The sequence below is a fragment of the Camelina sativa genome, chromosome 11, assembly GCF_000633955.1.
Source record: "Camelina sativa cultivar DH55 chromosome 11, Cs, whole genome shotgun sequence".
NCBI lineage: Eukaryota > Viridiplantae > Streptophyta > Magnoliopsida > Brassicales > Brassicaceae > Camelina > Camelina sativa.
In genome coordinates this window covers 12,706,104-12,729,370 of record NC_025695.1, presented here as the reverse complement: position 1 = coordinate 12,729,370, position 23,267 = coordinate 12,706,104, and the positions used below count along the sequence as shown (strand labels likewise).

The 23,267-nt window shown below is 34.1% G+C and overlaps 4 protein-coding genes and 2 long non-coding RNA genes across 14 annotated transcripts; 2 read left to right on the top strand and 4 right to left on the bottom strand.

Moving 5' to 3' along the window:
• LOC104723083 lies at positions 6,736 to 9,447 on the top strand. Of its 5 annotated transcripts, XR_757282.2 has the most exons (9): positions 6,736 to 6,945; positions 7,173 to 7,381; positions 7,499 to 7,653; positions 7,891 to 7,955; positions 8,105 to 8,231; positions 8,375 to 8,432; positions 8,517 to 8,614; positions 8,696 to 8,860; positions 9,067 to 9,446. It is a non-coding gene; the product is annotated as an uncharacterized LOC104723083 (long non-coding RNA). The 5 variants fall into 5 exon arrangements; XR_002034172.1 differs by having other exon boundaries at positions 6,736 to 6,940; positions 7,176 to 7,381; positions 8,105 to 8,432; positions 9,067 to 9,447; XR_757281.2 differs by having other exon boundaries at positions 7,176 to 7,381; positions 8,105 to 8,432; positions 9,067 to 9,447.
• Positions 9,591 to 11,591, bottom strand: LOC104723078 (heat stress transcription factor A-1-like). 3 transcript variants are annotated; one of them, XM_010441375.2, is made up of 3 exons: positions 10,598 to 10,928; positions 10,378 to 10,505; positions 9,591 to 10,238 (listed from the first exon to the last, which is right to left on the bottom strand). In XM_010441375.2, exons 1-3 carry the CDS (start codon positions 10,647 to 10,649, stop codon positions 9,942 to 9,944), a joined length of 477 nt encoding a protein of 158 aa, XP_010439677.1. In that variant the 5' UTR covers positions 10,650 to 10,928; the 3' UTR covers positions 9,591 to 9,941. The 3 variants fall into 3 exon arrangements, with proteins under 3 accessions (XP_010439677.1, XP_010439676.1, XP_019088195.1); XM_019232650.1 differs by adding an exon at positions 11,231 to 11,591 and having other exon boundaries at positions 9,667 to 10,238; positions 10,378 to 11,113; XM_010441374.2 differs by having other exon boundaries at positions 10,378 to 10,928.
• LOC109127540 lies at positions 13,887 to 15,889 on the top strand. The gene is made up of 3 exons (XR_002034112.1): positions 13,887 to 13,939; positions 15,501 to 15,548; positions 15,844 to 15,889. It is a non-coding gene; the product is annotated as an uncharacterized LOC109127540 (long non-coding RNA).
• Positions 15,737 to 16,301, bottom strand: LOC104727908 (heat stress transcription factor A-1-like). Its single transcript, XM_010446967.2, has 2 exons — positions 16,101 to 16,301; positions 15,737 to 15,982 (listed from the first exon to the last, which is right to left on the bottom strand). The coding sequence occupies exons 1-2, from the start codon at positions 16,269 to 16,271 to the stop codon at positions 15,812 to 15,814; spliced, it is 342 nt and encodes a 113-aa protein (XP_010445269.2). The 5' UTR covers positions 16,272 to 16,301; the 3' UTR covers positions 15,737 to 15,811.
• On the bottom strand, positions 17,189 to 19,793 carry LOC104723076 (ras-related protein RABF2b). Its single transcript, XM_010441371.2, has 7 exons — positions 19,565 to 19,793; positions 19,213 to 19,290; positions 18,945 to 19,112; positions 18,809 to 18,857; positions 18,613 to 18,686; positions 17,658 to 17,751; positions 17,189 to 17,567 (listed from the first exon to the last, which is right to left on the bottom strand). The coding sequence occupies exons 1-7, from the start codon at positions 19,601 to 19,603 to the stop codon at positions 17,467 to 17,469; spliced, it is 603 nt and encodes a 200-aa protein (XP_010439673.1). The 5' UTR covers positions 19,604 to 19,793; the 3' UTR covers positions 17,189 to 17,466.
• On the bottom strand, positions 20,513 to 22,879 carry LOC104723073 (transmembrane protein 56-like). Of its 3 annotated transcripts, none has more exons than XM_010441368.2 (8): positions 22,805 to 22,879; positions 21,977 to 22,193; positions 21,807 to 21,895; positions 21,561 to 21,708; positions 21,398 to 21,472; positions 21,117 to 21,314; positions 20,963 to 21,022; positions 20,513 to 20,773 (listed from the first exon to the last, which is right to left on the bottom strand). In XM_010441368.2, the coding sequence occupies exons 2-8, from the start codon at positions 22,088 to 22,090 to the stop codon at positions 20,645 to 20,647; spliced, it is 813 nt and encodes a 270-aa protein (XP_010439670.1). In that variant the 5' UTR covers positions 22,091 to 22,193; positions 22,805 to 22,879; the 3' UTR covers positions 20,513 to 20,644. The 3 variants fall into 3 exon arrangements, with proteins under 3 accessions (XP_010439670.1, XP_010439669.1, XP_010439668.1); XM_010441367.2 differs by lacking the exon at positions 22,805 to 22,879 and adding an exon at positions 22,521 to 22,705; XM_010441366.2 differs by lacking the exon at positions 22,805 to 22,879 and adding an exon at positions 22,282 to 22,704.

Here is a 23,267-nt window from a genome sequence, read left to right as displayed (position 1 = left end):
ACTTTTGTTTGTATATATTTCGCGGCTGATGGGCCTTTTTGGACTTGGGCCTATCATTGTCTTCTTTTTTTCCTTGGAAGCAATATAAAGACATTTCATGATTTGTATAATAGAGAATCCCATTAAATTGGGAGGATAACATTCAGGTTTAAACAAAATAAAAATGATTCTTCTTAGCTACACGAATAGTTTCACTTCACATATGACCACACAAATTATATTGTATAAATATCTACATGAATAAGTGAATTTGCATGGTGACATGCAAAATCAAATATAAATTATGCGACAAACATCGGTTAGGGTGTATTATTTGGGTATTTCTCAGCCATCCCTGCTTGAAGACCAAGACCAATCCATTCCGACCCGTTACTGTATGTTTTTCTTTTTATAGAATAGAATAGAATGCACCCATTAATGTTTTACAAACCTGCCTTTTTTTTGCTTGCTTCATGTTTTTATTCTTTTCCTTTTTTTTGTGGGTAGATTCTAGAAAAACATAGTCAGGGTGTATGGTGTAAGCAAGAGTGAGTTACTTGACCGCCTTGCTTTTCTTTGGGAGAAACAAAAGTGATTGCGAAGACCAAAGAAGCCCTTGCTATAGCTGGAGTAAATGTTACTTCTTGGTAAGAATTTGCTACAAGGAAAGGTGATGAGAAAAACCGAAGCAAACATATCCTCTTCTTTGTTTTCTGATCCATTTTGTAGACAAAAGAAAGTTGCATATGTATCTTTTGAATTGGTCTGTTCGTAACATTTCCTTTAAATAACGCCATTATATTTCAGTCAAATGTCCTTTATATTAAGAATCTGAGCTTTAAGACAACTGATGAGAGTTTGAAGAAGCATTTGACTGAACTGGTGAAGCAGGGCAAGATTCTGAGTGTCAAGGTAAGCTCCTGTTCGTTACTGACACATGATGTGCACTTATACTGTGAGTCTAATCTTTTATTTTCCATTATAAGCAGATAATAAAGCATGATCTACAGGTATGGGAAGAATCTTTGAAGCGGTTACGGTTTTGTAGAATTCGACTCTGTACAGACAGTCAGACAGCCACCAGTGTCTACAGAGATCTACAGGTATATTATAGTTAAGTCTCTTTGGAAACTTAAAAGTTGAATGGAGTAGATGAAGTATAGTTACACTTTCTTCTTTGGCAAGGGACTGTTCTGGATGGGCATGCTTTGATCTTGAGATTCTGTGAAAACAAGCGGAGTGACAAGGTTGGAAAAGATTCAGGCAAGGACAAAACTTCGACAAAGTTGCATGTGAAAAATGTAGCTTTTGAGGCAACCAAGAATGAACTAAAACAGCTCTTCAGTCCATTTGGACAGGTACACACTTATCTCAGGATATAGAATTATGTTATGGGGACAGCTTATTAGTTCTATTTTACAAACCATGAACACATACTGCCATTCTCTCGTACAATGCTGAAGTTTTGGTCTTTTTGTTAGAGAAACTACAAGGGGATGAAACATTAGCTCTCTGGCATTGGAACAATATAGAAATTATGTGCAAACAAGTTGGATTTGGATAACATTTTTCAAAAACATCTAACAATGTTGCGGTTTCTTGTTTATGCAGATCAAGAGTCTGAGGCTTCCAAAGAGGAATACCGGGCAATATGCGGGTTTTGCTTTTGTTGAATTTTTGACAAAGCAACAAGAAGCCTTAGACGCTAAAAAAGCATTATCGAGCGCCCATTTCTATGGACACCATTTGGTAAGTCTTGTGTTGTACTCTTGTCTGGTCATTTGGCATCCTTGGATGCATTCTCGACTCTCTTATCTGCCCCTTTTTCAGGTGCTCAAGTGGGCCAACGATGTCAATAATATGGAAGCGATCCGTGAGCATTCTGCTGCTAAGATGGACCAAGAAAACGATTATGCAAAGAAAAGGAAAAGCTTGAAAGTTGTTGATGAAAGCACAGGGAAGTTTGAGAGAATAATAGCTGAATATGCATTGTGTGTCGTCGCTTTTGGGATCTTTCATGGTTGAAATTTTATTCTGTACTGGCCCCATTTACTATTTATATATTTGTGTCTTGAAGTCATATAATACCATATACCTCCTCAAGTCAAACTAACAAGTGGTGTCTTGTCTTGATCATATAATAATAATATACCTAACCTGAATTAACAAGTGGGTGTCTTGGGATCATATACTAGTAATATATACCCTACTAAAGTCCAACAATATTTTAAGGTTTCAATTTGTTATGTTTTTAATAAGCAAATTGAAGTATCCCATGAAGGTGGACCAAATACTAAAGATTCTTGTCAAGCGAACTGCCACAAGATGCATGATCCAAGGAGCCCACATTTAAAATTACTTACTAATAAAAGGAGTCCATTGAGGCTCCTCAGCCTATCCACATCAGCTATTTTAAAAACCTCTATGAAGATGCCACATAAGCAAGCATAAGGAAAGCTAAATTCTCAAATCAAATTCCACGTGTATCTCCCTATCTTACTACTCAAAAGTCAAAACGTGAGAGAATCGAAGCGTTATGACTTCTCAAAACCCTCCAGCCTTTAGTTACTGTTATGACTTTTCATCACTTCCAACCTTTTTTCCTTTCAATCCGAAATCAATGGCGTCCCTCCAGCCTGATATCAGTATTCTTCTGTGCAGAGAGAAGAGACAGAGGCCAGAGAGCAACAGTTTGTACATCGCAGATCTGGGAACCTTAATCTACGGTTGTCTGTCACCATAGTCAAGATGTTAAACTCAAGTAGTTTACGTTAAACTCAAGATGTTTTCTTAACACCATAGGCATACTTAAACATGGGTATTTCCACTCCTTCCATCTTTCAGTTTCATCTTTTACTTGGGTCTTTTGTCAGTTTTGTCTGTTCATATATGGTCTCTGTTTTTTTTCTTAAACCTTTGGAAAATTAGAAATCAGAATCGCCTGATTTTCTAATTGGGTTTGATGTTGCAGGCAATATATTGTGTAGCCAGAATTTGGTTCATAATTAGTATGTAAACGTTTTGTCTTCTGTGAATCGTTGGGTTTTATGCACTTGCCACATATATAAGCAGAGACGATTGTCAGATTTTCAAAGCATAGTAATTACTAAAGGTAAGAGTTGATGTGTATAATAACTTAACATGCTTCCCATATTATGATCATTCACCACAATGTTAGGTTTATCATATTCACTTTCGGTTCTTTGGCAAAACAGAATTACTCATGAAATTTTTCTTGGTTGGAAGACTATACTTACTTATCTTTCATCACAATATTTTAACGTGATTCTTTCAGTTTTTGTAGTGATAAGCGGCTTTAGAAATCAACAACCTACAGGCTTTGGGGTTAGCACATATATAGATTCCAAAGGAAAATACAGACAAAGTGTCGTAGAGGACATTCCACAAAGTCAACTGTAAGATGGTTATTGAAAGTTTGTTTCAGCATGGTAACTGGTAAGCCTGTTTTCGAAATAGTTGCAGTTTGGATTTTTGATAAAATCCTTTTTTTTTCTTTTTTTTTTGCATCAGATGGTGTTTTGATATGTTGAATGCAGGTCTGGAGATGCAAGTGAGCCTTACCAATGTTGGCTTAAAGAGAAGAAATATAAAGCTACCTACAATTTTATGATTTCGCCGACTTTTGTTTCTTCGTTAACTATATGGTTTCTTTTAGGAAAAACTAATCACCATTTATGGTTTCTTGTCACCACCAACAGATTGACAAGATATACTTGAATGGTGTAAAGCACCACTGACTAACTGGAAGCCCAACTTCATTTGTAAACTCTTCCTACAAGTTTTGGTCTACGAACTTTGGAGAAAACTAAATGCTAGGCTGCAGTCTTCTAAATCAAAACATGGAAGTCACATCATCATAGACATCTTCTCCTACAGTGCAAGATGGAAGGCCTGGGAAGTTGCTCTCCATCAACTCAAACGATGCAGAACAAAGAAATCTCTTACCTCAGTACCTCTACTTATGGTTCCCCTTCTGTAATTACTTTCTCTCAGCATTTAAATGTGTTGGAATTCAATTCGAAGTACGAGATGTCTCCAAATTAAACTGCTCAGGGTTAATACCTCTCATTCGTTCCTTCTGTGCCCTGATGTTATGCTCGCATGCTATGTTTTGTGTAAGTGCTCTAAAACAATCCCACTGCAAAAAAGAATACGCTTAATAGACATGTGTAAAAGTAAGTTGTTCATTTAATTATACAAATCCAACTCATCTACTCTTTTATCATCACATATCCAAATTATCATCAACATACAGTAAAAGGTGATTATATCATATTGAAAGCTTTTACGTTATATACAACGCTAATACTTAAGCTACTCAAATATGAACATGTAATACTTTTACTACTAAAAATTTATCCTCTCCAAATATTTATTATAAAACACATTTTTTTGCCAAAATACTTTATTTCAGAAATATGTCAAAATATTAATGTAATTGTTTTAAGACATTTATTAATTGAAATTAATCTCAAATTACAAAAAAAAAAAATTACTCTTATAAAAACGGCATGATCCCTAGTATTAATAAAAAGGAGATTAAAAAGATTGATAAAATACCCAGAGAGTAGTAGCATAACACTTAGGCTAATTAAAACTAACATAACTCTACGGGTAGAGTAGCATTGAGGTTAATTAAAACAAACATGACAAACATAAATCTAGGTTAATTAACACAAACATAACAAACAAAAAGGTCTATAAACGTAGGCAAATCCTCCCCATTTACTAACAGTCTCATCACTTGACTCTTTCATCATCCTCACCCTCATCACCCCCACTGTCATCTCTAAAAGTCATATCTTTCAATCATAAGACGATCAATCAGCTTATCACAATGACGCACATCATCCCTAGTGAGTTTTAGAACACGAAGAGCATCATCAATTATAGCAGTAGGCGGCGGAAATGTAGTGAGATAGGATTCCAAGGTATGACTCTTCGAATACTCCAAAAGACCAAGTGCATGTTCCTTGGTGTAATCATCTGCCACAGGTTGAGAAACTAAATCATCTACCTCGAATCCTTCTTGCACCAACTTTTTATGCATATCCGAAGGCATCATATATTAATTTAGTTTATATGTGTGACCATGTACTAATCATGTACAAATGTATTGGACTATACTTTGTGTAGCTCACACCATTTCCTCATTCTCACAACATAAATATAAGTTAAAACAAACATTTAGGTGAGACATCTCATCTCATTCATCATCTTCTTCACAAGTCTCATGTTGTTTTGCAATCTTTATTTCCTATTTGCCGTATAAAATCAAGTATTTTTTGTAATTAATATATATATTTTTTCTATTTTATAACAGATTACAATAATTAATTCTGTTTTTTTTAGAATATTTTTTTCCAAAATGGATCTCTCCATTTGTAGAACATGTTGTAATTTGTAATAACATATAAAAATGATAATTTGGAGAAATTTTGGAAGGAAATTAAATGTGTTTGGAAAATTGGATAATTTACTTAATTACTACAATATTAGATTTAAGCACAAAAGAGTAGCTAGAGATATCTTAATTATATACACAACTTCTTTTTCTTTTTCTTTTCCAATGGTTAATTAAATGTCAACACAAAACAAAGCCAAGAGATACAAACAAAGCCCATAAGTTATAACTACAAACAAAGTGTTTGACCAAAAGATCCCTTATTAGGAGAAGTGTGTGTCATAGAGATTAACTTTAACACATCAAGGTTGAACTCACTGCCCTATCCATTATTGTTGGGTTTTCTAAAGGATGTACTTGCAATACCCTTGTTGCTGTATTGGTCAAAAGAAAAAGTATTTGATAAGGTTTATCAGAACTAGGCTAAGCAAGTGAGATCCAAAACTGATGCAGCATATCCTCATTGTTGTTGTGAATGCATATTCTGTCTACTTCATAATGGATGCATATGTTCCAGATGCTATTTGAGACACAAAAGGATTAATTAGATGTTTGGTGATCTTGGAAAAAGTAGAACGCCCTTGGAAGCCTTAATCGAACGGACGAGCGTTAAACACACGACGTAAAAGATTCAAACAGACACTTTATAATTAAGGATTAGTCTTGAGAACTGAGCTATCTAGATTTTAGGCGTTTGGCAGATATTTCTTTCAACAGAGTTTATTTATTATATAAGAAATTTTTTCAATGATACTAAAATAAGCTTCCATGTTGTAGTTCCTAGTTCCTACTATTAGAAACATAGATAGATGCCCAAAAACCCAAGTCAAACGAATCAAATTCACAAGCAACCCCACAAGATCATGCTTTTATAATTTCTGTTGTTTTTAGTGGTCCACTCTATCCCATTGATGTATGATAATGATACTCATGATTTGTTTATTATAATAAAAACAAAAACGTAGACTAAAACCGTGGGAGATAACATAACATTTGTATGTATTACAACAACATAGAGAACACATACAACATTTAGGTTTTAAACAAAACATAACTCTAAGTTAACACAAACATAAAAACACATGTAGGTTTTAAATTAAACATTAATCTAAGTTAACACAACATAATACCTAGATTATGGATCTCAGCGCTCATCATCATCATCATCATCATCATCATCTTTCTCATCTTCCTCCTCATCTTCTTTCTGATACTTTTATATATTTCTCGGATGATGGGCCTTTATTGGGTTTGGGCCGTCATTGTCTTCTGTTACTTTTATCTAAATGTAATCATGTCCGCCAAAGATGTCGCAATCCAGAGTTCTTCTTCTTCGTCGTTGGTGGCGGCAGACTAAAAAAATCTCTATCATTCATATCATTCAGACGGCGGTCATGATTCTGGGCATTCGTAAATTTTCCGATTGATGGCAATGTTGAAGCTGGTGGAGTTAATTAAGATGATGAACGGTGAGATTCCAGCCATGGAAGTAGTAGAAGCCGATGGCAACACAAAAGCTGACAGTGACAGTAACCGGTAAGGTACTGGATTTTTTCTTGTTTATTACATCTCTGATTATTGTTGTTACTACTAAATCTTATGGAACATTTTCGCAAATTCATTGCAAAGAAGTAGCCGTGTATGTTGGTTTTTGACTTTTGTGCTGTTTGGCTACTCCTTGAGGTCTTAATATATATATATATGCTTTTCGACAAGTAGCCTTATGTTGATCTTTAGCTGTTTGTTCTTTTTTGGATGATTGATGCAGCAGGGCAATGGAGGAACTAGATAACTCAATTTTCCAGGGGCCATTGTTTTGCCAGCCAAGCACTGTAAAACGTCTGATAAACAAGTGTCAGAGTAGTCCCTCCTAAGTTTTGGTCTTCAAGCAAAAGAGAGAGGAACAAAGAAAAGGCGTCTGAAGCTGGCTGTAACCATACAAAGGCGGCTTGGAATTGTTTTATCCATTCCGACCCGGTACTGTTATGTTTTCTTGTTTATAGAATAGAATGCACCCATTAATGTTTTTCAAACCTGCCTTTTTTTTTTGCTTGCTTCATGTTTTTATTCTTTTCCTTTTTTTTTGTGTTGTAGATTCTAGAAACACATATGGTGTAAGCAAGAGTGAGTTACTTGACCGCCTTGCTTTTCTTTGGGAGAAACAAAAGTGATTTGCGGAGACCAAAGAAGCCCCTGCTAAAGCGGGAGAAATGTTACTTCTTTTGACGAAGAATTTGCCACAGGGAAAGGTGATGAGAAGAACCGAAGCAAACATATCCTCTTAGTAAAAAATTCGCCATTTTCTTCCACTGAAAAGGAGGAACTGGCTCAAATGTTTGAAAAAATTTGGAAGTCTAGACAAAATTGTCCTCCCTCTGATTAAGACGATGATGGCCTTGGTTTTTTTCTTTCCATGTGTGCTATTTCAGTATATTGGACAGATACTTAATTGCTCTCTCACCTGCCCTTACTCACTTGACCTTCAGGTTGTTTTTCTTGTGCCGGCTGAGGCACGCGCAGCTATTAAGTGAATGGCATTCAAGCGTTACAAGTAAGCTCCAACATTAATTATGATGTTTATTAAATAAGACGGGAAGATCAACTTCTGTATAAATTTCTTTCCCTAACGTGCTTCTTGGAAATAAATGATGTTGCTTGTTAAACCAAACTGATTCATTACATTTCCCTATTATATTACAGAGATGCTCCCTTGTATCTGGAGTGGGCTCCTGGAAATATTCTTTAGCCAAAAACTCTTCCTGATAACAATGAAAAGAAAAGTGATGTTGGAGAAAATGATTTGAGTAGAGTCGACTTGGAGCAGCAGGTTGAAATCGATCCAGATATAAATGAGTTATGTCCTGCTATAATAGCTTTAAACATATATTCTTCCTTTTTTTGAGTTGTATTGAGCTATCCGAACTCACAAGATAGTTGAGAAAATCTTGGGAAACTAAAAGTTGATTTTAGGCTTACCTTGTGGGGTTATATATGGGCTGTGAAGCAGGGATAGATTCTGAGTGTCAAGGTAAGTCCGTGTTCGTTACTGACACATTATGTGCACTTAACTGTGAGTCTGTTTTAGTAATCTTTTATTTTCCATTATAAGCAGATAATAAAGCATGTAAAGTATAGGAAGACTCTTTCAAGCGGTTATTGGTTTTGTAGAATTCGACTCTATAGAAGCCAGTGGTCTACAAAAATCTACAAGTATGTTAATAATTGAGTCCCCTGTGAAAAGTTGATTGGACTTATAATGAAGTACAGTGACACTTTCGTGTTCTTTTGCAGGGAACTGTTCTGGATGGGCATGCTTTGATCTTGAGATTCTGTTGGAACAAGCGGAGTGACAAGTTTGGGAAAGGTTCAGACATGGAAAAAACTTGTACAAAGTTACATGTAGCTTTTAAGGCAGCCAAGAAAAAACTATGACAGCTTTTCAGTCCATTTGGACAGGTACACACTCTTTTGATTAAATGATGATATGTGCCATTCTTGAATAGCTCAGTTACAAGCCATGAAAACATACTGCCATTCTTGAAGAACTCTGTGCAATTGCGGAAGTTAAGGTCTCATGTTTAGGATTATTTTTGTTGAAGACCCTACAAGGGGATTAAACATTAGCTCTATTGTGTTGAAACAATTATTGATCTAACGTGCAGATCAAGAGTCTCAGGCTTCTAAAGAAGAACAGTGGAAAGTATGCAGGTTCTGCTTTTGTTGAATTTGTGACAAAGCTAAGAAGAAAAGCTAAAAAGCGTTATCCATCCTCAACTCTCTCTCTCTCTCTATGTGCGAATGGGCCAACAACAATGACAATAGCATGGAATCCGGGTGCGTTCTGCTGCCAAGTTGGACCAAGAAAACGATATATCCGCAGGAAAGGAAAAAGCTCGACAGTTGTTGATGAAAACATAAAAATATGCACTTTGTTTTGTTGTCGCTTTTGTGATTTTCCATGGTTGAAATTTTGTTTTGCACTGGCCCCATCTACTATTTTATTTTATTTCGTGTGTCTTGCATTCATATACAATAATACCCTTGAAGTCATATAGTATCATAATACTAACAAGTGGCGTCTAGATCATATAATAATACCCTACCTAAAAGGTTGCAAATTTGAAGAACCCCATGAATGTGGACCAGATAATATATTCTTATAAGCGAACCCCACAAGATTCGAAGATGCATGATCCAAGACACATTTAAACAATAATAAAAGGGAGATTACAAGATAGATGAAATACTCAAGCTAAGTAGCATAACACTTTCAAGTTTAGGTAGCTAATTAAAACACAAACCAACAGAGTAGAGTAGCTAGTTAAAACAAACAAACAAACAAGAGTAGCATTAAACGTCAAACAAAGAAAGAAACAAACAAACAAACAAGAGTAGCAAAATTCCTCCTCACTCATCTTCACTGGAATCCTCACCAGTAGCTGCAGATCTGCAGTCATACCCGTCAATCATCACACGGTCAATGAGTCTATCACAAGAGCGGACATCATTTCGAACGACGTTTAGAACGCGTATCGCATCATCGGTCAAGGCAGTAGGTGGTGGGTCTAGAGACGTAAGGTACGACTCGAGAGTATGGCACTTGAGGGTCTAGAGACGTAAGGTACGACTCGAGAGTATGTCCCTTCAAGTACTGCAATAGCTCAAGTGCCATACGCCTGTGTTCATCGGTGTATCTTGCCTCGGAATCATCAGCTTCCGGTATAGGAACTGTGACATCAACCACGAATCCTTCATTCCCCAAAGAAGTGTTAAAATCTTCTATGCATTTGTTAAGGCATCTTATCATAGCTCTGACTTGGTCTCTAGTGGTAGTCTGAAAACACCAAAATCCATTATAAAAAAAAAAAAAAATTAGTAAAATCCCCAGATTTGCACATTATATTATATACACCCTAAACAGATACATTATATGAAAACCTCATAAATAAACACATATACATACTTAAACTTACAGTTTTCCTGATGAATTTCTTAACCGGCCCAAGAAGCTTGGTGGCAAACGCTTCTGTTTCTTCTGTCCGAATATTCTTCAACTCTTCAACCCGAGCATCCACCACCAACCTTGATGTTCCATCACTCTCTTGAGAAGATGGTTTCCTTTTAATCAGAATCAACAACGGCAATGATAACTTTCTCGGATGATAACGAATCGAGATCATTATAGTGAGTTACCTGCTGCTTGCTTCCCATGGGGAAAAGTCTTACACATCTGACGAGTCCTCATAAACCAAATACAAGCTTCACACCGGAAGCAGTTTGCAGCCACTTATAAAAAATTCTTAAAAGTTGAAGCTTTCGATTACATTAAGTGGCAAGTTCCAAACCCCATAGGTTGATAAATAAATAGATGTTACAGATATATATATATATATATAGTAGATGTTATAGATATATCGTTGTGGGGAAACCCCAAATTGCATCAAAGCCAGCCACTACTAAAGTATTATACAAAGAAAGAAAGCAACTTAATCAAACAAACTTTATTCATAGCATTCAGCAAACGACGGATGATTCTGATCAAATATGTAAACGTTGCATTTCCTCTTGTGCTTCTTCAGCCAAAAATCTCGCCCTGTTCTTCCTAAAAGCTTTGAGCATCATCGCCTTCAACCGCTCAGGTTTGCCTCTCACAAAATCTTCATGTCCGAATTCCAATTCCCCAGATCCCTTCTTGATTCTTCTAAAGCCCTATACCAAGTAGCAACCACATATAGCAGCAAGACTCAATTAAAAACTCCAAGAGCGATCTAGACAATTTCTCTAATTTTATTCTCTCAGAGATTAGATTAGATGAGAAGAACTTACATAATGCCTAAGCTCAGAGCGAAACTCTGAGAATTTGCCGCAATCGAACTTGTCAACGATGTCTCTGCGAATAAACTCTTCCAGATTCCAAATGACGAAACTGTTGTTGTCTTTGCCCCATGAGATTAGTGGATCCGTTGCAGGATCCTCCACAAGCTTATAGATTCTCCTATGGAACAAAGTCAATCCGTTTGGGAAATTTTGAGCCATCCCCCACTCCTTAAACACACTCTTCAAATCGGACTAACCAACAACACAAGGCGCGAGAACAAGAATCCCAGATCTGACGCTTTCTTTAATAAGAACCCTAACGCAAATATCAAACCCCACCCAACAAACTCTGAAAGAAGAGAAAGGGTAAAGTAGTATCAACCATTAAAAATTTGTATGACCTAATTTTCCTGTGCAGTGCCTCTTATGGGCTTGGGCTGCCATTGCTAAAGATAATTTATGGGGATGATTGGCAAGGAAGGCCCAAGGGACTTTCAATTATTTAACAGTCTTTATAGTCATTTTTTTTTACCAATCAGTCAGTTTATTTAATATCTATAGTAAAAAACCAAAATCCAAAAATTTTTTTTAAAAAAAAAAACTTGTTTAACTGTTAAACATTCATGGCTTTTTAACAGTTCGCAAAAAGCAATGTTTCCGTTAATTTTTTAAAACAACAACATTTCAGATTTCTAAAACTTTTGTGTTGTGACAGTTGGATTCATCATAGCCTCCCACGCATGCACTAATCTATATATACATTTTTTAAGATATTTATAAAATAAATACTGAAGTTGGCAATTATTTACGTGCATGTCATTAACATTAAATAATTAATTTAATAAACAAATTAACTTTACTTATATTCAATTTTTTTTAGAAAAATACTTAGGTTCACCCTTAGGGATGAACCTTTGTATTCACCCATTCCTTCTCAATCAATCAGAATGGTCTATCTAATATTTTATTAAAAAAAAGAAATTAAAATTAAATTAAAAAGCAAAACTAATTAAAGAAACAAATTCTGTATACTTTTATTTTAAAAAAGTTAAATATTGTCTTGGTTTAGATTTTTACAATTAAACGAGGTTATATATCGCTTTGGGTTTACAAATGAGAATTTGGGTTTAGATTTTATAATTAAAACGAAATTATATGTCGGTTTGAGTTTACAAATGAGGTGGTTAGGGTTTAGATTTACAATTAGAACAAAATTATATGTCGGTTTTGGTTTACAAATTAGATGGTTAGGGTTTAGATTTTACAATTAGAACGAAATTATATGTCGGTATGGGTTTAAAAATGAGATGGTTATGGTTTAGATTTAACAATTAGAACGAAAGTATATGTCGGTTTGGGTTTACAAATGAGATGGTTTGGGTTTACAAATGAGATAGTTAGGGTTTAGATTTTACAATTACAACAAAATTATATATCGTTTTGGGTTTATAAAAGAGCGGTTTAAATTTCTAATTTTATAATAAATGTGTACAGATTTTATTTCCTTATTTTATAAAGAGTGAATGAAGAGGTTCACCCCTAGAAACTAAGTGTTTTAAAAGGTAACAAACATAATTGCAAATGTATACAAATTTTATTTCCTATTTTACAAGGAGGTGAATGAAGAGGTGAACCTAAGTATTGTTCTTTACTTGATAAAAATTTGAAAAAATGATTTGATAAAAAGTGATTTTTAATCTTACACACTATGTTTTACTTTCACGGAGTTCGTGTGATGAGTTTTTGCGTATTAAAAATATTTGAACATGTTGCGTGATCTGCCTAGCATGGAGGGTTTGTACTATAGAACCAACACTAAAACTATTAGTTTATTTCATATACTATACATTTGTAGTCATAGTTTGAAAATTTAACTTAAATTATTTAATGTATGAATTACAAAATATTACACATATTACAACACATTCTTAATATTCCAAAAAAAAAAATTATATACACATAAAAATATACACTAACATACCATATAGGCATATATACCTTTTTTAATTATTGAAAACAAAACTAAGTATTTTAAAATTTTATATTCTATCTAATAACAAATTTAATGTAATTATGTTCTAAACTGTATAAAACGTAAGAAGAAAAAAAAATATTCTAAACAAAATTATAAATTAATTATATAAAATATAATTAATTAGGAATTTGAAAACTTAATAAATTAAATTTTTTTATGTAAAATTGTACGCATATTTTGTTGAGAAAGCAATGTGTGTGAAGTTTTAATTAACATCAAAACAAAAGTACCAAATTAGAAACAGAATCACATCCGGAAAACAGAAATCACTTTGCATTTTTTTTTTTGGCTGAGAGAGGTAGAACAACATCAATAAGGAAAGAAAGTAGCTAAGCAAACAAGTAGAGAACAAACTCAGACACGAAAACTAAATCAAATCGGACTAACCAACAACAAGTGATGTTAAAGTGGGCTCAGAGCCCGCGGGCATAAACGGGTCTGTTATAGAAATAAGGCCTGTGACCTGTTTAACAACACTGTAAAATAATAGGATATTTAACGGGTTAACTCGTTTAAACCCGCGGGCGTAACGGGTCAGATGAATATTAAACGGGTAGCCCGTTTAATATTTTTTCTCTTGATTTTTTTTCCAAACGATGTCGTTTAACATAAACTGATAAAAGTGATGCCCTTCTTCCACCTCTTCATCTGATCGCAGCCATTAACGTCGATTAAGGTTTAAGGTAAATTCAAAATGTTCATATTTCGCTGTCTCTAGAATCTAGAATTTGATTTAGAGGATTAAGTTTTTTTTTTCTTTGGCTCTTTGCGCATGCCCATGAATATGAATTTTGTTTTTGTGGAATCCAGCAATTTTGGTGTCACGATCTAGTATTTTAATTGAAAATCCTCATTGTTATTATGTTGTTTATATCGCTATTTTGGGTCTAAAGGGTAATCTACTATTTTGCTCTTTGGGTGTTGATTTATTGATTCATGTGTTCTAACATCTTGGAGATCTTATAATTGGGTTTATTTTTTAGATCAATGCATTGCCGCAAAGTTTAGCTTCTTTATTTCACCTTTCTTAGATTATTATTTTGGTTTCGATGTCTTACATAGTTTCGATGTCATACTTTATTTTTCGCTATTTGATGACTCATAAACACTTACAAATCTGTTTTATTAACTTTGCAAAATGGACTTACAAACTGAACATTTGGTAGCAAAGCTTAATGCTCAAAGTGAATATATAGATATGAATGAGAAAGATTGTCACATAGACGTAGAAATTAATGGGAATGAGGAGGAAGAGACAGAAAAATAAAATCTTTAGTTTTTTTTTTAAAAAAAAAAGCAAATAAAAAACAATCTAAATAGGTCTAAACTGGCTAAATAAATAGGCAGAGTTTAAACGGGTACATAACCTAAACGGACAGGATATAAACGGGCAAAGTATAAACGGATCCAAAACGAACAGATCTAAATGGACAGGATAGTCCTATTTTAATATCACTACCAACAACGCAAGGCGCGAGAACAAGAATCCCAGATCTGACGCTTTAATAAGAACCCTAAATGCAAATATCAAACCCCACCCAAACTCTGAAAGAAGAAAAGGGTAAAAAGTAGAATCAACCATAAAAATTTATATGACCAAAATTTAAGGGCTGCGATTGCTAAAGGGAATTATGGGGGTGATTGGCAAGGGACAATGGGACTTTCAAGACTTTAACTTATTTAACACTCCTTAAAAGTAATTTTAAAGTTTTTAAAAGTCTCTCTCCTTCAATTTGTTTTTTTTAATCTAATTTTTCACCATTCAAGAATTTTTTTTTTAATTAGATTCCCTTAAATTTAATAAAACTAGTTTTTGAGTGCTTTCTTCAAATTTTAAAGAGAAACTAAAAACCATAATTTTATGATTTTTGTGGAAACCTTTTTTTTTTAACAAGATTTATTAATTTAAATATCTATAGTAAAAATCAAAATCCAAAATCTAAAATGTAAAAAGCCAAAATCAACTTAAAACTAGTAAACAATTAATGGCCTTACATTTTTTATTTATTAATTTTTAAATTTATAGCAAAAATAAAAAAATCAATAACCAGTAACTATAATCTAAAACCAAACAAAAAACTTAAACAATTAGTAAACATTCATGGCTTTTTAACAGTTAGCAAAAATCCTCTTTTGACGATGTCACAAAATGACAAAGGCTTGCTCTCAATTTTGTCGTCAATGTTTGCGTTAATTTTTAAAACAACAACATTTTAGAGTTCTAAAACTTTTATGTTGTGACAGTTGGATGACTTGGATCCATAGCCTCTCACGCACTACGTTACTTGAGTGGTAAGTTTTATTTACAGAAGAGTATAGATATCAACTCTCAAATACTCAAAACAAAGCAAAGAGACGCAAACACACGGTCTCTTTTAAGAGAAGTGTGTGCCATCATTACATGTAACTTCAAATATATTGCATCAAAGCCAGCCACTACTAAAAGTATTATTATACAAAGAAAGTAACTTAATCATTAAACAAACTCATGGAAAAGGTTATTCATATAAATGCATGCAAGCAGGCAGCAGGATGAGATATGATTCTGAATCTGATCAAATCTGTAAACGTCGCATTTCCTCTGCAGCTTCTTTAACTTCAAACTTGGCCCTGCTCTTCCTCCAAGCTTTGAGCGTCAACGTCTTCATACGCTCAGGTTGGCCTCTCACAAAATCTTCATGTCCATATTCCAATTCCCCAGATCCCTTCTTGATTCTTCTAAAGCCCTACCAAGTAGCAACACATAGCAGCAAGATTCAGAAACTGGACGAAGATCGAGAGATAAAGCGACTACACAATTTCTAATTAATTTAAATCTCTGGGAGGTGTAAAGAGAAAACTTACATAATGCCTAAGATCAGCGTGAAACTGTGAGAATCTGTTGCAATCGAACTTGTGAACAATGTATCTACGAATAAACTCTTCAAGATTCCAGATGACGAAACTGTTGTTGTCTTTGCCCCATGAGATTATTGGATCCGATGCAGGATTTTCCACAAGCGTATAGATTCTCATAGGGAACACTGACAGTCCCTTTAGTAAATTGTGAGCCATCCTTCCTTAACACATGATATAGCAAATGAGGCATTTAGCGCACGTGGAGCTTATGGTTTTGGATAAGAGAGTGACGAGCGCGTGAGGAAGGAATAATCAAGCTGTCAATGTACAGGTGGCAAAAGTTGCAGGCTGTCAACGTCAAGTAACGGTTAACACTGTAAATGTGGTGGCAGTATAAGAGCAGTGTTAGCTCATCTTTATCTTTTATGCATTTTCTGAGTTGTACCCTTTTAAGAACTTTCTAGAACTATCTTTCCTCATCGTTTTGCTGGAGAATCTCTTCGGAGACTCTTGCAGGTGAGAAGGTAATTCTGCGTTCCTCAGTGAGCGTTGTTTCATTGTATCGGAACATTTCTATCAATAATCAACTCTGTTATCTATCTCGCTTTCCTCTGTTTACTCTGTTTTTATCGTTGTGAGCATGTTTTGATTAAACGTTATCAACACACTTCAAATCGAACTAACGAACAACAGATGGCGCAAGGACAAGAATCCCGACGCTCTATGAACCCTAACCCTAACCCTAACAAAGAACACAAGTTATATTTTTTTTTAAATCTCTTGACGGAAACAACTATTGAACCCATACCTCTAATTTAACAAAAAAAAATAAAATTGGGGTAAAAAATATACCGCTTCTTAAGATTTTGATTCTCTGTTTTTTCCTTTTCTTAAGAAACGTAAAATTTTACTTTATTAAAATTACCGGAAATATTCACAAAATTAAGCTTTTATAGAAAGAACAAAAAAATCGTGATACATGGTTCATTCAAAGTTACATATTATAGAGTATGTTGAATTTCAAAGCTAAAGTTTTTCTATAATCTAAGGAACTTTTAACAGTTAGCAAAAATCCTCTTTTGACGATGACACAAAGTGACAAAGCTTGCTTTCCTTTTTGTCGGCAATGTTTGCGTTAATATTTCGAACAATAGACATTTAAGAGTTCCGAAGCTTTTGTGTTGTGACAGTTGAATCCATAGCCTCTCACGCACTAAGTTACTGGAGTATTAGATTTTATTTACAGAAGAGTAAAGAGATCAAATCTCAATACACAAAAACAAAGCAAAGAGACGCAAACACAGAAGTCCATAGCTTCGAAGTGACTGACCAAAAGATCTCTTTTAAGAGAAGTGTGTGCCATTACATGTAACTAAGCACAACAAGATGAACTCACTGCCCTATCCATGGCCCTGTCTGGGAGAACCATTCCTGTTGGGTTTTCTGTTGGCTGTACTCGAGGTAGCCTTTTTGCTGTACCGGTCAAAATTAAAAGTATGTTAGGGTTTAATGCAAGAAACAACAATTGTTTGAACTAATTCTCAGAGTGTAATGAAAGGTCACCGATTTCATAGAATATCTCTTTGACATTAGCCGCAGTTTTCGCTGAAGTTTCCATGAAGAAAAGACTGTTCTCTTGAGCATATGTTTGTGCCTCCTGCAAAGGACCAAGAGTGCGAGATATCAGGAACTAGGCTAAGCAGTGAGATTCAGAAGTGTTGTAAACATGTATGCTCAGTGTGGTTGAAAAATTCTAATTTGAGAAACGAGCTATTCTTCACTCATTAAGGAGTGCATATATTGTCTATGTATATAATGCCTACTTCATTAGGAATGCTTACATCTGACACACAGAAGATAAGATGTTTGGTCATCAGAGATGTCAAATCATATGTTTTCTTACTGCCCTTGCAAGTCTCAAATTAAACTTAAACGCACAACAATAATTCTAACAGACATTTCAAAGTCTTCAATAGGTTCAGCGTTGAGAAATGATACTATCTACACTTTTGGCATTTGGCATAACAGAGTAAAATATGAACAAAAAACACTGGATAGTGGGATAAGTAAGGACGGTCATATGAAAACATCTAAACCATTCTCGAAAGCTAATTATGAAAGCGGTTGATACTGCTTGATGATAACTTAAGTAAGTCTCTTTGAAAACAACTAAATCTGTCTCTAAAGATGTTAGAGAGAAGTGCTCTGTACTGCTTGATGAAAACCTAACTACCTATAAAAAACTCCTATACTATGAATTGTTGAGTGGGTGGGGTCTGTTTAGGTGGCTTGATTTGTCAGGTTAGTGTCATTAAGGTACATCGTAATTTTACAACAAAGAGATGTCACCTAATGGTTTGGTCCCTGTCAAACATGACAAGTGAGAAATCCAAAATATAGCTTAACACGTTCGTCATGATTTTTGGCTATAACACATAGCTCAATTTTAAACATGACAGCAAAATCCAAAACATCACAATGTGAAAAAAACAGTCAGGATAGAATAGGATTTGCTTACCTCTGCAGTCACCTTCCTTGCATCTAATAAATCAGATTTGTTTCCAGCAAGGGCCATGACCATATTAGGGTTACCTATTCAAACAAAAACATTTATATAGTAAAACCCACATGTAAGAAACTAAAGCTTGATACTACCTACCAATAACTGAAAGTGATGAAATAATTATCAAAACCGGAACTTAGCTAGACAATACCTTGTGCCTGTAGTTCCTGAACCCATTTCTTTGCCCTCTCAAACGAGGCCTGAGAAGATAGCAAAAGATTTTAAAAAACACAAATTAGTAGAAAGCCACTGAATTGCATCTACAGATCAATTTCCAACTCTTTTACCTGATTCGTAACATCAAAGACAATGATTGCAGCAGCAGCACCCCTGTAGTACATAGGAGCCAAACTATGATATCGTTCCTGACCAGCAGTATCCCAAATCTCAAACTTGACAGTAGCATCGTTCACAGCTAATGTTTGTGAGAAGAAAGCAGCACCAATGGTTGATTCCTATAAACACATAAACAAAAAACATCAAAGTCAAGAAAGCACATCTGCACACACAAAAACAACAGGACGATGATCAAATAAGAAGAAGAGGCATATTAACCTGGAATTCAACAAACTGATCTTTGACAAACCGTAAGACAAGACTTGATTTCCCAGCACCAACATCTCCAAGTAACACCTGAAGAAGACTTAACCAAAATACACAGAACCAAAATCAAAATAAGTAACCAAGCATCTCGCAGCTAAATCACTAAAAACCCTGTTACGAAAACAACTAAATCAGAATAATCCAACATAAAACCCTAACAACAAAACTCCGATTCAAAGTTGTCCAATTCAACATCACATATCAAAAATTCTCCAAATTAGAAACAAATTCACAATAGCAAAAGTTTCTGTAAATTCAATTTCACGATCATCGGGGAGCACAGGAGAAAGACGAAAAGACGGACCAATTTGGCGTTAATACTCTTGTTTCCAGCTGCAGCCATGATGATCGATCTGAACAGGTCGATACGATTAAACCTTCACCTCAAAAACTCAGATTGAACACGATTCAAAAAGTCGGAGACAAAAATAAAAAAAATTGCAAAGTGTAAACGCGTCGTCGTCAACAACAACCAATCTCCTCCTCTTTTTGTATCAGAGAACCCGAAAAAAGGCTAATAATTTTTATATATTTTATAAACAAATTTACAATGGGAAACAAATATTACACGGCAAGTAAATATCACACGAAAACTAGGACTAGGAATATACACATTTTTGGAAGAAATAAAAATAAAACTAATAATCCTTCCTTTTAAGCAACCTTTAATTTACTTGTTACTGTTAATTATAAATAGTATAAATATCATTTGTAGTGGGGGAAATTATTTTTTTTCCAGTTAACTTACACAATATTTTTGTTATGAGTTTATTTTTAATATTTAATAATACAATCGAATTATTTCCCTGTGGACAACAAGCCAATCTTATACTCTGTTGTAAAAAAAGTAAAAAAATTAGAATTTTTTATTCATGTACATATGCTACATGACAGTTTTGAAGAACATTTCTAATGTGAAACATTTGTTAGTGACATATGACTGTGTTTGTAGAGAATTCTTTGCATGCATTGCTTAGATATATATTTTCAAGTAACACAACAAAATCTTGTTAAGTTTTCCAAGTGATACATATTGAGATTTTAGAGACTTTTAAATTTAGATTTTTTTCTTAGAAATATTTTATCATTAACAATTACTATTGACATATCTGAACACAATGTTGCTAATGTTGCTAGATACAACAGCACCCGAAGAATTCGAATATGCATAGAGACTATTAGCGTTAATAAATTTCTATGATATTATTAGTGTTTACGGTAATGGTTTTTTTTTAAACACCAATTTAGGGTAAGTGTAAACAGTAAAATAAAATAAATAAATAAACCATTTGTTGCTTTTGAATCTGTAAAAATTCAACACAAGAGCTTTATATATTTACATTAAGAAGTAAGAAAACCAAAAAAAAAAAAGATTTATTGTTCTTCAGTGTCTTTTCTCAAGAGTTTTCTTCAATCCCTTCACTATCTTACCAAACCAAATCAAGTTCATGACACTCAATGCAATCGGTACAACGAAAACCAGTAGATAACCGAATGTATGCATTCGTACCACCTGCCCACACACACACACACACACAAAAGTAAATAGATCATTAATTCGTTACCTCTATAATTAACCAACCACTACAACATCCCCAAAAGAAAAAACACTGAGTAATTCCTAGTTTTTTTCCTAAAGACTAGACTGTTTGGTTTGCAAATTGGTTCGGTCTGGAAAGAAATAAACCGAACTCTTGGTTACCTGATCATAGTGGGTGTAGACATGGTAAAACATGTAGACGAATAGAAGAATTCTTGCTGTCTGCAAACAAAACATGAAGTTGAGAACTTGAATCCAAGACATTTTCTGAATTTACAACGAACTGAAAAAGGTTTAAAAAAAAAAAACAACTCACCAACCAAGCAAAGAAAATAGCAACTCCATTAATAAGATAAGCTTTTGATCGCTTCAAACCAGCAATGTCAAGGTACCATCTAAGATTAATCTCTGGTGTAGTCAATTCAGAGATTAAAACCATGTATGTGTAAAGCTGAGCTTCTCCAGAGAAGAGAGAATACGCTACTGCTGTTCCAGATAAGCAGTGATGGAAAATCTGAAAAAGATCAAGATTTGTCAGGTAATTGAAACCAAATGGAGGAACACAACACATAGCAGCTTTCTTGTTGTCTGACTTACATATTCTGATCCTCCTAAAGAAGGGTATAACCAAAAGATCATTGCGAGATCCGCAAGAAAATAACCAACCGATACCTATGCGCAAACACATCACAAAAAAAGTATCAGATATATAGGTTGATCAATGTTCATGTGTAGATATGAAAAAAAGATCAAAACGTACTCCTAAACCAAAGTTGGAAAGAGGAGAGCTACGAAACACCATAAGGTTAAAGTCTTGATGGCTTCTTTGGTCAGAAAAGAAGTCAGAGAAGAACACAAAGTAGAAGGCCATGAATGAGATAAAGATCGCATGAACTGTAGAAATCCCCCTGCCGTGTTTACATTATAAGCCAAAGTGATAAGAAACAAAGCATAACATGTAAAAAAAGGCTAAACCAAAAAACCTATATAACATTTGTATAATCACCTGTTGTTCCATTCAATTCTCTTTATTTTTGTGAGAGCTGAGTATGATTTGATATGAATTGAGCTGAATAATTCCGTAAGATCATACACCTATTATCAAATAAGAGCCATAAGCTACACTGTTTCTAAAACATAATTGAAAGAAAAGAGGTGAAGTGAAGCAAAAATTACCAATTTGCAGAGAAAGATTCCAGCAAGAACAGAAGTATATGGAAGATATGGATCTGCTAATAAGTAGTGTTCAACAAACTGCTCTGCTTGAGTTTGGTAAGACTTGATCTCCATGACTGTTGTCTCTCTCTAGTTTTCAATTTCTTCTCTTTTGTGAATGGTTTTATATCTTCCTCGTCAGACTAATAACTTCCCTCAAGCTTCATCATCATCATTACTGAAATACATAGAGATAGAGACTTCGTTTATATGTCTTTATCTAAAGTCATTCTCACAAACACAATATGAGCCAAGAAAATCTTAACCTTTCCTAGGAGTTAGGATTATACAACATCAAAGGGAACAATATGAAACTTTATCGAATCTTCGTTATACCCAAAGTAGAAGAAACTTGAAAGACTCTGTTTTTATCAGAGAAAACCCAATTTTGCAAAAAAAGTTTTAGTAACAGACAAAAAGATGGGAGACAAAAGCAATCAACACGTGAACCGCAAAAAGATGCAGAAGAAACGCAAAGAGAATGATGAAGAAGTAAGGACGTTACAGAGACAATTGAGATTGCGAGTAGAGGACCAAACAAAACAAAAAGGGTTCTTTCTTCAGAAACTTCGAGAAATTATCCTAGTAAAGTAAAAGATCTTTTTACCAAGTTACTTGTGGCGCAAGAGGGTGCAGTAATTAGAAAAAGAAAAAAAGAAAAAAAAAAGTTACGAGTTGTTGTTATCTTTAGAATAATCGAGAGATTTAACTAACTAAAAAGAAATTGATAATAATCAAACTGAGAGTATTAAGGGAGAGGAAACAAAAGGAGCAGAACATGATTCTAACCTTGTTAGACTTTAAAATCGTGTGTGCAAGAAAACCTAAGGGAGAGAGATTAGTTAATCAATGGAATAATGTAACTTTTGATATACAAAGCAATAGATTAATATTGTTTTGGTTGTGTATTATAAAAAGGTGAGGTAGGTGGATTTTGGTAATTGGCTTCTATATAATTTGTTTCAAATCTTGAAAATATAAAAAAGTTAGACTAAAAAATGATTAAAGTATACAGAGAATAAGATTAAGCCACATGGTGTTATCTAAAATATCTCAAATAAATATGTACATTGAAGATATTTGAAAATAATTATTTGCCCATAACTACTTTCTTATATTGATAATTATATATATATATATATATATATATATATATTTATATATTTTCCAAATATATATGTTAATGTTTAAAAAGCATTGCTGCCAAAAGGGTTTAAAAAAGTATATATATTTATATGCATGACCAAATTGA

Coding starts and splice junctions, on each gene's coding strand:
- LOC104727908 (XM_010446967.2), bottom strand. CDS start 16,271: ATGAGAATCTATACGCTTGTGGAAAATCCTGCATCGGATCCAATAATC. Junction 15,983..16,100: donor ACGCTGATCTTAGGCATTAT/GTAAGTTTTCTC, acceptor GCTACTTGGTAG/GGCTTTAGAAGAATCAAGAA.
- LOC104723073 (XM_010441368.2), bottom strand. CDS start 22,090: ATGGAGATCAAGTCTTACCAAACTCAAGCAGAGCAGTTTGTTGAACAC. Junction 21,473..21,560: donor TTTCCAACTTTGGTTTAGGA/GTACGTTTTGAT, acceptor GTTTGCGCATAG/GTATCGGTTGGTTATTTTCT. Junction 20,774..20,962: donor TCTACACCCACTATGATCAG/GTAACCAAGAGT, acceptor GTGTGTGGGCAG/GTGGTACGAATGCATACATT.
- LOC104723078 (XM_010441374.2), bottom strand. CDS start 10,584: ATGATCTCGATTCGTTATCATCCGAGAAAGTTATCATTGCCGTTGTTG. Junction 10,239..10,377: donor AGAAATTCATCAGGAAAACT/GTAAGTTTAAGT, acceptor TGGTGTTTTCAG/ACTACCACTAGAGACCAAGT.
- LOC104723076 (XM_010441371.2), bottom strand. CDS start 19,603: ATGGCTGCAGCTGGAAACAAGAGTATTAACGCCAAATTG. Junction 18,858..18,944: donor TCTTTGATGTTACGAATCAG/GTAAAAGAGTTG, acceptor CTATCTTCTCAG/GCCTCGTTTGAGAGGGCAAA. Junction 17,752..18,612: donor CAAGGAAGGTGACTGCAGAG/GTAAGCAAATCC, acceptor GGTCCTTTGCAG/GAGGCACAAACATATGCTCA.